Raw genomic sequence first — 12,807 nt, forward strand, 5'->3', positions numbered from 1 at the left:
GTCCGCCTTCGGCCTGCCGCAGGACACCACCCCAATGGACCCCCACAAGCAGCCCCTTGCGAGACCGCCAATGAGAGCCCCTGTGATGGGCCACACGACAAACTTCCAACGGTGGCGAGAGGAGGGTGCTCCCCCAGCAACTGCTCCCCCAGCCGCGTCTCGAGCCCAGCCCCGCTTCGACTTTCCGAACCCATGTGAGTGATTTTGAGATGCTCCGTGAAAATGATCCCCTCACCCTTGCTCTGTTCTCCCCCTCATTGTGGCCTGTGCTAGAGTGGCGTGCAATGGAGTCCAGCAACTGTGCGGCAGTGACCAATCCCCAAATGGACTCAACGCAGTGCAAGTGTGTCTTCTACCAGGATGGACTGTTCTTGTTTATGTATATGTGTTTGTAAATGTGTTCACTCTTTGGTCCTTGAACGAAATATAAAGAAACTACATTTTGAAAACCTTGTCTGTGTGGTGGCCTTGAACCTTAGTACCTGCATTTTCTGACATGCAATTTTTCTCCATCTGTAAAAGTCTAAATTGAAGGGGGCTTTTCTAGAAACTTGTTTGCTCAAAGAAATTCTTATTTTAATGCCCTTGTGTACTTATTTACTTGTTTGAAACCATAAGTAATCCACTGCATGTACTACTACAAAATAAAATGATACTTCTACTTGTTGAATGCAGTATAACCACAGTACACTAGTATAACTGCAGTATGCTGCAAGTACTGTCCAAAATAACACCTTTTTACTGCAGAAATATTGCAATTACTGTGTCCAAAATATATACTGCAGTTTTCAAAATGGCCATCCTTTTTAAGGGCAGCATTGTTGCAGCCAATGATCTAAACCATTGGTTGTGGCTCCATTGATGTTCTAAAGAGTTGTGAAGTTTCCAGCTGTAGGTTATCAAGTCGGATCTGGAAGGCGCGTTTTCGAATAGCAAACAACCAAACTCTCAAACTTAATCAGCACAACAGTTTTCAGCTGTGCTAACATAATTGCAAAAGAGTTTTCTAATGATCAATTAGCCTTTTAAAATGATAAACTTGGATTAGCTAACACAACATGCCATTGGAACACAGGAGTGATGGTTGCTGATAATGGGCCTCTGTACACCTATGTAGATATTCCATAAAAAGTCAGCCTTTTCCAGCTGCAATAGTCATTTTCAACATATATTTCTGATCAATTTGATGTTATTTTAATGGACAAAAATGTGCTTTTCTTTCAAAAACAAGGACATTTCTAAGTGACCCCAAACTTTTGAATGGTAGTGTATATTAGGGTAGAGTACATTTTTACAACAGTACTATATATTTTCCCCTGGCAAGCCTGTATCAGGGGTATTCAAATCTGAGCCTGGATGTCCAGAGTACTGCTGGTTTTCTGTTCTATTTGATAATTAATTGCACCCACCTTGTGTCCATGGCTTAAATAATTTGCTGGATAGAGGGGTAGAATGAAAATCACCAGTGGGAATGGCTTCAATGTCCAGATTAGAATTTGTCTGGTCTATGTGGTCTTTAAAAAAGAAAGAAAATGGCGCCGACAGAGGGCTGCCTCGCTTGTAGTTCTTAGGAAACTTTGCAGTATTTAGTTTTTTTTCTGTATTATTTCTTACATTGTTAGCCCAGAAAATGTTATGTGTTATTACATACAGCCAGGAAGAACTATTGGATATCAGAGCTCACCGAGACTACCAGCATTACGACCAGGAATATGACTTTCCCGAAGCGGATCCTTTGTACTCAGGGCAATTGAACTTATTCCAGAGGCCGACCCAAAACAACTCCGGCGAAGTAGAGGGATTCTGAGCGGTCTTCAGGTCAGACTTAGAAGGCGCATTCACACCAAATACCGCTTCCGAGTATATTACTCGCTAATTTTCAGTCCCTGGATTACAAAGTTGGCGAGATCAGGGAGGGAAATGGTTTCTTTCCAGAGAGACATCAGGAATTGTAACATACTCTGTTTCACGGGAACATGGCTCACTCGGGATATACCTGTCGGAGTTGGTCCAGCCATCTGGATTCTCAGTTCATCACGCTGACAGGAATAAACATCTCTCCGGGAAGAAGAAGGGTGGGGTGTGTATGTTTCATGATTAACCTCTCTGGGATATTCGGGACGTTAGCGCCCCACCTCATCAACAGCCAGTGAAATTGCAGGGCGCCAAATTCAAAACAACAGAAATCCAATCATTACAATTCCTCAAACATATAAGTATTTTACAACATTTTACAGATACACTTGTTGTAAATCCAGCCACAGTGTCTGATTTCAAAAAGGCTTTACGACGAAAGCACACCAAACGAAAAACACAGCCAGTTTTCCAGCCAAAGAGAGGAGTCACAAAAAGCCGTAAGAGATAAAATGAATCACTAACCTTTGATGATCTTCATCAGATGACACTCAGGACTTCATGTTACACAATACATGTATGTTTTGTTCAATAAAGTTCATATTTATATCCAAAAATCTTAGTTTATATTGGCGCGTTATGTTCAGTAATGTTTTGCCTCCAAAACATCTGGTAATTTTGCAGAGAGCCACATCAATTTACAGAAATACTCATAATAAACATTGCTAAAAGATACAATTGTTTTGCATGGAATTATAGATAAACTTCTCCTTAACCACTCTTCACTCCCTTATCTACTTTTTCTGTTACACTTTGAGTACAGGTTACTTCCAAACAAAGTAACCATAGGACAGGGGTGTCAAACTCATTCCACAGAAGGCTGTGTCTGCAGGTTTTTGTTTTTTTCCTTTCAATTAATACCTAGACAACCAGGTAAGGGGAGTTCATGCCTAATTAGTGACCTTAATTCATCAATCAAGTATACGGGTGGAGCGAAAACATTGCAGACACTCGACCCACCGTGGAATGAGTGACATGTGCCATAGGATATGAGTTATGTGAGGGTTTGTGTACTGACACCTTTTAAATATAACTGCCAGAGCTTTTGGCATGTGGCAGCAGCCTGTAAGGAGAAAGCATGAGTGTGGGGACGGAGTACAACCAAAGTGCTGCAGTTGTGGGGGTGCTCAGTGAAACAGGCAGTGGAGGTGCAACAAGTGAGAGTGGAGAGAAGGGTGTCATGCTGAGGCAGTGATGGTGGTCCAGGCAAAGGGAGATGCAGTTGCAAGGTAGAGTAGGGTATAGACCGGGGACCACTGAGCAGGTGGGTGGAGACGTATAGAAGAGAACTGGCGACGTTCATAGCAGGAGTAATTAATAGCTGTGCTGAAAAAGTTTAACACAGTCAGAATACAGCTAATTGTGAAAGCAGCTCAGAGATATCTTGATATGACAGGGCTGACATTGGAAGAGGTTCAATATTACCTCAATCAGCTGAGGCAGAAGCCATGTATTACTGAGGGTAAATCTACAATGGCACACTCAAAGCTTGTTTGGCCCTTGTGTCCAATGAGCTTAAATCCAATAGTTTTTTTTTCATATTAGACATATTGCACTGTACACTTTTCTGCATGTTGTATCGCAGTTAAAGGGGTCCATTCTACTTTTACTTTACAATCCGGAATTTACAGCTCAATGAATAAAGTATGTTTGACCAAATTGCATCTATTGACTTCATAAACAAACATTGTTTGTAGAATGAGCAGCGACGCTCCTGTAAACTGTGGCTTTGGAAACGAAAGGTGCTCCGGAGAAGAATGGACCCCCTTTTATTGCGACACAATTTACAGGGAATTGTGTATGCTGCAATATGCATGTCCAATATGAAAAAACGAAGTGCATTTAAGCTGCTTGGTCACTCTTTACGGTTGGCAAAATGAGCACCAACGCTTCTCTGGGTGTAAATTCTGGATTTGGAAACTACAAGTGTACAAGTGCTCCTGAGTAGTATGGACCCCTTTTACTGCGACAACGTACATACAAGGGTGTGTGTGGTGCAAAAAATTATAGTACAAACATTGACCATTTTTAGATAAGAAATAAACATCACATATCTCAGAAATTATTTTAATTATTCTTTGTATGATAACTATAAAATATCGATAAATGTGCATGTTTTCCATTTTCGCCCTATTTCATTTACAAAGTATGCAGGACGGGACTCTTATGAAGGATTCCAAAAATCCTTGTCCCGGAAGTACTTAGTTACATAGCGATGTCGTTACCGCAATCAAAAGCGTTCATAGTGCGCGCAGATAGCAATCGTTCAATTTCATCTCTTGTCGGAAGAAGAGGGGAGGTATGGTAATTTTATCAATTGACAGGATTTGTTCCTTGTCAGTGAACGAACATGTATACTCTTGTTTAGCTGGTGGTATTGCAATACAACGTTAATATATGGCGTTTTGTTCACTAGCTAACTCGTTCGTATTTTAGTAGTGAGCTAGCTAACGTTAATTGACTAACTTACTAACTAGAACACTAACGCTAGCTAAGTAAGTACGCTAACTTGCTATAGTATAGCAACCGTTCTCCCAGAATGTCTATTTATAAATATTGTCAGTGTAAAAAATAGATAAGTCAAAGAAGTGTCATGGGGTTGACCTGTATAAATCTGCATATCTTATTATGTGGCTAGCTAAATTGTGCTAGTGGGTGAAGACGTTGAAGGGACTATGACATCGGTACGATGTAATGTCATTGTATTCATCTCTACCTTGTCCTCCTTCCTAGATAGGACAATGAGTGGAGGATTCAACTTTGGACAAGCGTCCAATACTGGATTCAGCTTTGGAGCTCCCAAAACCACAGCTGCACCAGCCACAGGCTTTGGGAATGCAAGTGCTGCACCTACAACTCCAGGTGGTGGCTTCTCTTTTGGACCCCCCAATCCTGCCCAGCCCCCAAACAGTACAAACTCAACTGGAGGATTCAGCTTTGGGAACCCTACACAGAACAGTACTCCAGCAGGAGGAGGCTTCTCTATTGGGTGGGTGCATTGGATGATGTAATTTACATGGATGTTTGGATAGTTATAGCGCTTAATCTTGGGTAGGTTGTTACCTGTTTTAGCTTTTAGTTAGCCTGACGACTCACACAACTCTTCGGCTGCTCTATTGTTCATTTCATACTTTTAGTCTGAGACAGCCATCATTAAAGTCATTTTTGGGGACGAGGGGAACAAGGGGTGTTAAACAAAACAGTTATCAGGGTTTGTCTCGTCGCTAACCATTCAAAGATAATGACGTGTGTTCTGGATCTCTACCCCAACCAATCCGTTTTTGGACCATTCAGACTGCCCTGAATGTGTTCGCATTCAATGAAGATTCTGGGAGGTTCTCAGATTGACTCATTGCGGAGAAGAAACTGACATCCTTGGGCGTAGCGTCTGGCTGGCAAGGCAAACTTTTAGTAGGATTGTAATGTAGATTTTCTAATGTGTTCTTTTCTCTTACTTTTATCTCTAGGACTCCCACTGCTAAACTCAATCTGGGCACACCAGCTGCCTCTCAACCAGCACCAACAGGGCTAACTATGGGGATGGCAACCCCCACCTCTGGGGCAGGTTTTGGACTTGGTGGGGGTTTCGCCACACAAACCACTGCTGTTTCCACAGGAGGGGGGTTCAGCTTTGGGACCGCAGGGGGGCTTGGAGCCCCTGTTTCCCAAACTCAGGCTCAACCAGCAGCAGCTGGTGGGCTCTCTTTAGGAACTCCTGCTGCAACCGCTCAAATGATGGGAGGTGGGTTTAGTTTTGGTGCCGCCAAGGTCCAGGCAGCCCCTACCGTAACCGCAGGAGGGGGCTTCTCATTTGGGAACAGCGCCCCTGCCACCCTCTCCCTGGGGAACCAGTCCACAGGTGAGTTTTCTGAGTTTCTAGTCAGCTCAGTTGATCAGATCATGGGTAATGTACAGTAAATTACATGTTTACATAGGGTGTTTTGTGCATCCTGAATGAGTGTATTTTATTTCCCTCAGGTCTGAACTCTGTGGCCCTGGCCTCAACAGCTGCACCAACCACAACCCAGGGTGGAGGATTTGCTTTTGGTGTCAAACCTTCAGGTAAATGGGGGAGTCGGAGATGTTTGGCATATGTCATTTGTCAAATAAATAGCTGACAAATTGGAGAAAAATAAATGTTTGAAACTGTCTCAGAAAATGTTTTATCTTTGAATGGACATGTGTGTGCCTGTTTTTCAACTGATATCAAGTTGATCTATTTTTCTTTCTCTAAAGCTACTCCAGCCCCTGCTGTAACTGCCTCGGCTACCCAGGCCTCATTAGGTTCTTCTCTCTTTGCAGTACCAGCATCAACGGCAGCAGTCACAGGTTTTCGTGAGTTTTATCCTCTAACTCTTGCCTGATGAATCAAATGTCAGCAAATAACTCATAACTAAGGTTAAATGGTCTTTCTGACATTCTGTGGTGGCATTAATTTTATTTTCTGTTACCCGTACTCTCTCCTGATCAGTGGGTGCTGCCCTCACCTCAGCCGCCCCGGCTGCCACATCAGCAGCAGGAAGTACCCTGGGCTTCATGCTCAAACCCCTGGGAGCAGTCACTGCCACCACCACAGCACCAGCTGGCACAGGTATCGTACTGTTTCATCATACAAGGTTATTGGCATAACTAAAGCTTGATATTGTTGCTCGTTTATGCAAAATTCTGTAACTGGGCTTGTTTGTTTTTGATGAATTCTGGTCATATTGAGGAATTCATCACTGTAGTGAATTTTATGTTTTCGCTACCACTGGCTCTACAACAGGTTTTTCACTGGGTATGAAACCTGCGGGTGCCACTGGCATCGGCACAACGGCCCCAATCACTGGAATAGCCACAACCATCACTACTGTTACAGCAAGGTACTGCGGGGTTTAGCCAGCCAAGTTCATTACGTCTCTCACTGCTTCTGTATCCTCAACCTTTTTTGCATTTCTCTAAATACATCCTTATCCACTCTTATCCCTAGTCGTTTCAATGTGACCCTGTCCATTTACTCCCCCTCTGCAGTGCTCCTCCAGTGATGTCCTACGCCCAACTAGAGGGTCTCATCAACAAGTGGAGTCTTGAGCTGGAGGACCAGGAGAGGCACTTCTTACAGCAGGCTACCCAGGTCAACGCCTGGGACCGCACGCTGGTGGAGAACGGAGAGAAGGTAAACAGACATGGCACTTCTCGCGGTAACGGCACCATTAGAATCTAGGCCATGCTATTTGTTTTAATCTCATGAAATGGCCTTCAATTGAACTTTGGGGTGTCTTCATGGCAGATTTTAAGAGGATGTTCATCTCGTTGTTACAGATCACATCACTGCACAGGGAGATGGAGAAGGTGAAACTGGACCAAAGAAGGTGGGAGTTAACTGGTTTATGTCTAATCTTTGAATACACCAGATTCTGAATTCTGGCCTTTATCTGTGACAAGTAGTCATTGTGTTACTATTGTGTCAAAGTTATTGGATGACCTTGTGTTTCTGCTCTCTAACCCATCCCAGGCTGGACCAGGAGCTGGACTTCATCCTGTCACAACAGAAGGAACTGGAGGACCTACTGTCCCCGCTGGAGGAGTCTGTCAAAGAACAGAGTGGAACCATCTACATGCAGAATGCCGACGAGGAACGCGAGAGAACGTAAGGTTTTAACAAAGGGCTTTGAGTGAGAACTGATTCATGACTATATGGTTGTGATATTTCATTTTCATGCATTCTCTTTCTGAAGGTACAAGCTTGCAGAGAACGTGGACGCCCAGCTGAAGAGGATGTCCCAAGATCTAAAGGAAATAATTGAACACCTGAACACATCCTGTGGGCCAGCTGATACCAGTGACCCGGTGAGAAAGAAAAACAGATGGTCTACTGAATACCTGGCTGCTTCTGCTTCTATATTGCTACAGTTATTCTAAATCAAATGTTATGTCACATACTTTGTAAACAGGTGTGGAGTAACAGAGAAATGCTTACTTATGGGCCCTTCAAAAATGCAGAGAAAGAAAATGGAGAAATAATAGAAAAGTAAAACATGTAATAATACACAATAAGTAACGGTGACTTGACAATACAAGGGGTACAAGTACAATGTGCTCATTAATACAGTCGATGTGCAGGGGTATGTAATTTAAGTAGATCTGTACATACTGTATAACTAGGAATATTTTTTTTATTGGCAAATACAGCATTTTTCATAACTGTTTTTACCTGTAATGAATACATCCTTGTATAGTTTTATTTAGGGAGGAGGAATTGAATAATTAGTTACGCTGACACTTTTCCTCTTTTTAGCTTCAGCAGATCTGTAAAATTCTCAATGCCCACATGGACTCTCTTCAATGGATTGACCAGAACTCGGGTCAGTATTTAACCTATGGTCTAGAGAAGCTTGAGTAAACTACTTCCACAACTAACTTGACCTTTCTGATACAGAGTCAAGACTTCCTTCAAACCATATTAACTCTGTAATATCTCCCTGTCTTTCCTCAGTGCTTCTACAGAGAAGGGTGGAGGATGTGTCCAAACTCTGCGACAACCGACGCAAAGAGCAGGAGAAGACTTTTCGCATAACATTTGGTTAACCTAGAGAATTGTAATGTCTCAGAAAATAATGTGAATGTGCATTAGGCTAGTTTTTAATGCAATGAAGATATTGTTGAGAGGAGTTATGATAAAGATGTGCTTAATGCATCAATTGTGATATTTTTTTATTTATTATAGAAACCTACTCCCAAGCTAGGGTTTTAGATATGAACTTCCACACGGGTGATGAGCAAATAATACATTCTATGAGTAAAGGAACAATTCGGCACATATTGTGCTCATATGCTTTAGGGCTCGATTCATTCTGTAACGTTTAAACTCAGCGCTGTAGAAATGTAAAGGTCATTTCAGATTGAGCCGACATGCATTTACCGTGAATGCAGTCTCTGCGACCGATGTAGCGCAGGTCTTTAGTGCTACGGATTAAATTGAGCTTCAATTAACCAACACGTGTTGCTGAACACAACACCATATGTATTTATTTGGCAGTTCAAAAAAGTAATGAATGCACAATTCCATGTTTTGTTCAGTGTGAGACACTATTTGTTGCGTTTCGACCATATCCCTCCTCCACCAGTTATCAACTCCATAGCATTTATAGTATTCAGCATCAAAGCCTTGACTACATTAACTCCATATAGAAACGTACACTAGTCTCGACAACGGCAGATCATTGTAAAGCTAGTCAAGTGACTATGCAAAGCAGAACATAATTTGTTTCTTTCCTAATAAAAATACTGTGCATATCATTTTGTGACAAAAAAAATGGTGTTGGTGTCCCCTAACAGTAAAATTAGCATTTCATAGATTTTTCTATATCTTTTTAAAATCAGACAACTGTCAGTCTTAAGGAAAATAGGTTATTCTGTAAGAAAATGTGTTATACAGGGTAGCAGTGCTGCTGGTATGCATTGGTCAGGGGTAGACCAATGATGTATATAAACCCTGGATTGCTGATGCTATGTACTGGTGGCCAATGAGAGGTTTAAGCTACCGGTCGGCCATATTGGCAGTCTTCCATAGGAATGAATAGAATTCCACAGTAATTCAATGTTTCAAAGATTACATGTTAATATTTGTTTTAGTGGTGACAGTAACAATTTGTCTAAGAATGCAATGTGTGTCTGAGTGAATGAGTATATGCACTAAAATGTTACGTTTCCAATTGGCATGGTGTTTGTGTGAACCCCAGCTCACCAGGTCTCTCTGGCCCTCCTGAACCAGATCCATTTAGTGTACCATGCAGCAGACCTTGGTGTCGGGAGTTCTGGAGGATCCCCTCCGGACAGAACTGGTAGTAATGCATGTCCTTCTCCGGCCTGACAATTGATACACAGAAATGTCCCTGCAACGTTCCCATGAAATTTGTCTAGAACAGTAGTCACCAACTGGTCGATTGCGAACGACTGGTCGATCTTCAAGGCATTTCTAGTTGATCACCTAACATTTCTGTAGAAAAGCTAACTAAAAAAGGCATAAAGGCTTGCACTCCTTTTTTTATATTGGTGTTGCACTGTTGGTGGTAGGTGCATTTGATTCAGAAGCCGTGTGCACCGGATAGGCAAAGTGTTCCCATTTTTAACCATTTAATTTGTCTGCAAATACAAACTCCGTCTATCTGGTGGACCGGGAGATCTGTTGCTAAACCGGGTGTGCCTACTGCGCTGACCAATTAGTTCGCTCAAATCTCGGCCACAGCAAAGTTTGATACTAGCCTATGTGAGATTTCATAACTTTCAAAACCATGACCAGAGACTGTCAAAAACAGCAGCTCTTTGCTGTATTCTTTATGAGGGTTCACGTCTTAGTTTTTATTCAGCACTGTCAACCCTATTACAAAACATTAAACACGCTTCTCCCAATGAATGAGTAGCCAAGTGTATTTATAGTCCAGTGTTTTTATGATTAGCAGCTCGTCGCATCTATTTAAATATCAAGGAATACTTCACTTCCTCTGGTCATAGGCGCAACATGAATATGTGCGTTAGGCAGATGTGGTGCAACTCGAGTTTTGCCATCAGGTGGAAGACGTGTCGCTTCAGGTCAGTCTTACTGTAGGAAAAGAAGGAAAGAGACAATCAAAAGTGGAGACTAATTTGACCCCAAATAACTACCATGTGATATGCGTCAACAGCAATCTTTGGAAAATCCTACGCATTATCATGAACCGCAGACCTTTTACCAAATTACTATATGACAGACCATGTATTCACCCTGCACACCTTAATTGACAAACAAACCAAAACAAAGGCAAAGTCTTCTCATGCTTTGATTTCAAAAAATCTATTTGGCATGAGGGTCTGCTCTACAAATTGATGGAAAGCGGTGTTGAGGGAAAAACATACGTCATTATAAAATCCATGTACACAAACGTGGTTAAAATTCACAGGGTGAGACAAGGATGCAGCTTAAGCCCCACCCGCTTCAACATATAAATCAACGAATGGGTGAGGGCACAAGAAAAGTCTGCAGCACCCGGCCTCACCCTACTAGAATTTGAAGTCAAATTTCTACGGTTTGCTGATGATCTGGTGCGTCTGTCCCCAACTACAGCAGCACCTAGATCTTCTGCACAGATTCGGTCAAATCTGGACCCTGACAGTAAATCTCAGTAAGACAAAAATAATGGTGTTCCCAAAAAGGTCCAGTTGGCAGGACCACAAATCCAAATTCCATCAACACCGTTGCCCTAGAGCACACAAAAAAACGATACGTACCTTGGCCTAAATATCAGCGCCACAGGTAACTTCCACAAAGCTGTGAACAATCTGAGAGACAAGGCAAAAAGGGCCTATGCCATCAGAAGGAACATAAAATTCGACATACTAATTAGGATCTGGCAAAAAATACTTGAATCAGTTATAGAACCCATTGCCCTTTATGATTGTGAGGTCTGTGGTCCGCTCACCAACCAATAATTCACTAAATGGAATCTGCATGCAGAATTCTGCAAAAACAATCCTCTGTGTAAAACGCAAAACACCAAATAATGCATGCAGAGCAGAATTAGGCCTGTACCCAATAATGATCAAAGTTCAGAAAAGAGCTGTTAAATTCTACAACCACTTAAAAGGAAGCGATTCCCAAACCTTCCATAGCAAAGCCATCACCTACAGAGAGATGAACAGGGAGAAGAGTTTGCTAAGCAAGCTGGTCCTGGGGCTCTATTCACAAACACAAACAGCTCCAAGACAACAACACAATTAGACCCAACCAAAAAATTTGAAAACAAAAATATAATTACTTGACACGTTGGAAAGAATTAACAAAAAAACTGATCAAACTAGAACACTATTTTGCCCTAAACAGAGAGTACACAGTGGCAGAATACCTGACTACTGTGACAAACCCCAAATTAAGTAAAGCTTTGACTATACAGTGAGCATAGCTTGCTATTGAGAGAGGCCACCGTAGGCAGACCTCGCTATCAAGAGAAGACTGCCCACAAAATGAGGTGGAAACTGAGCTGCACTTCCCAACCTCCTGCCAATTGTATGACCATATTAGAAACACATATTTCCCTCAGATTACACAGACCCACAAAGAATTTGAAAACAAATCCCATATCTATTGGGTGAAATACTACAGTGTTCCATCACAGCAGCAAGATTTGTGACCTTTTGCCACAAGAAAAGGGCAACCAGTAAAGAACAAACACCATTGTAAATACAACCCATAATTATGTTGATTTATTTTCCCTTTTGTACTTTTCCCTTTTTTTTCCTTTAAACATGTTTTTGTTTGTTTATAAATTCGACCATTTTAAAAAACAAGCACACATATAACTTGAAAAAGCCATACATGCACATGAATAAAATCATTGAGGATAACACACAATAAAGTCTTGGACTTATTTCCATTGTGGTCCTCTTGAGACAAGATGGCTAGACAAGATCGAACACAGTATGGCAGTGAAATAATAAAACAAAAACAGAGAAGAAGAACATCTATCTCATCATTCCAGTTACATCATAGGGGTTATTCATATGGGCACAGAAGACATCAAACATATTTTTACTTTATTTTTAAAGCTGCCGAGAGAGGATGTTGTTTTTATGGGCAGAGGCAACTCATTCCATTCTGAGGCTCCAGTATACAAGATAGCACCTTTCCCAGCATTACTCCTGAACTTGTATAAGCACACATCAGCAACACCTGATCTGGTGCTGTGATTGTGTGCATCCCTAACACGAGGAAAGTGATCACTTAGATATCTGGGCGCAGGACCATAAATACTCCTGTAAACCAAACCTAGTCTAATCTGGGACACCCTAGCCTCAACAGGCAGCCAGTTTAGTTCCTGAAAGCAGCTCCTGCCTATGTGAGTACGTGGACTCACCTTCAATACTACCCTGATCAGCTTA

At 41.9% G+C, this 12,807-nt stretch overlaps 1 protein-coding gene across 4 annotated transcripts; it reads left to right on the forward strand.

Annotated features, from left to right (window-relative positions):
* The first annotated feature begins 4,124 nt into the window (after positions 1 to 4,124).
* On the forward strand, positions 4,125 to 9,192 carry nup62l (nucleoporin 62 like). Of its 4 annotated transcripts, none has more exons than XM_039005633.1 (13): positions 4,125 to 4,213; positions 4,648 to 4,903; positions 5,382 to 5,773; positions 5,893 to 5,976; positions 6,151 to 6,249; positions 6,386 to 6,505; positions 6,680 to 6,776; positions 6,925 to 7,069; positions 7,216 to 7,265; positions 7,409 to 7,543; positions 7,632 to 7,743; positions 8,192 to 8,258; positions 8,390 to 9,192. In XM_039005633.1, the coding sequence occupies exons 2-13, from the start codon at positions 4,656 to 4,658 to the stop codon at positions 8,479 to 8,481; spliced, it is 1,641 nt and encodes a 546-aa protein (XP_038861561.1). In that variant the 5' UTR covers positions 4,125 to 4,213; positions 4,648 to 4,655; the 3' UTR covers positions 8,482 to 9,192. The 4 variants fall into 4 exon arrangements, with proteins under 4 accessions (XP_038861561.1, XP_038861562.1, XP_038861563.1 ...); XM_039005634.1 differs by having other exon boundaries at positions 6,151 to 6,243; XM_039005635.1 differs by having other exon boundaries at positions 6,217 to 6,249.
* Positions 9,193 to 12,807: the final 3,615 nt, after the last annotated feature.

The sequence above is a fragment of the Salvelinus namaycush genome, chromosome 12, assembly GCF_016432855.1.
Source record: "Salvelinus namaycush isolate Seneca chromosome 12, SaNama_1.0, whole genome shotgun sequence".
In the NCBI taxonomy this organism is placed as follows: domain Eukaryota; kingdom Metazoa; phylum Chordata; class Actinopteri; order Salmoniformes; family Salmonidae; genus Salvelinus; species Salvelinus namaycush.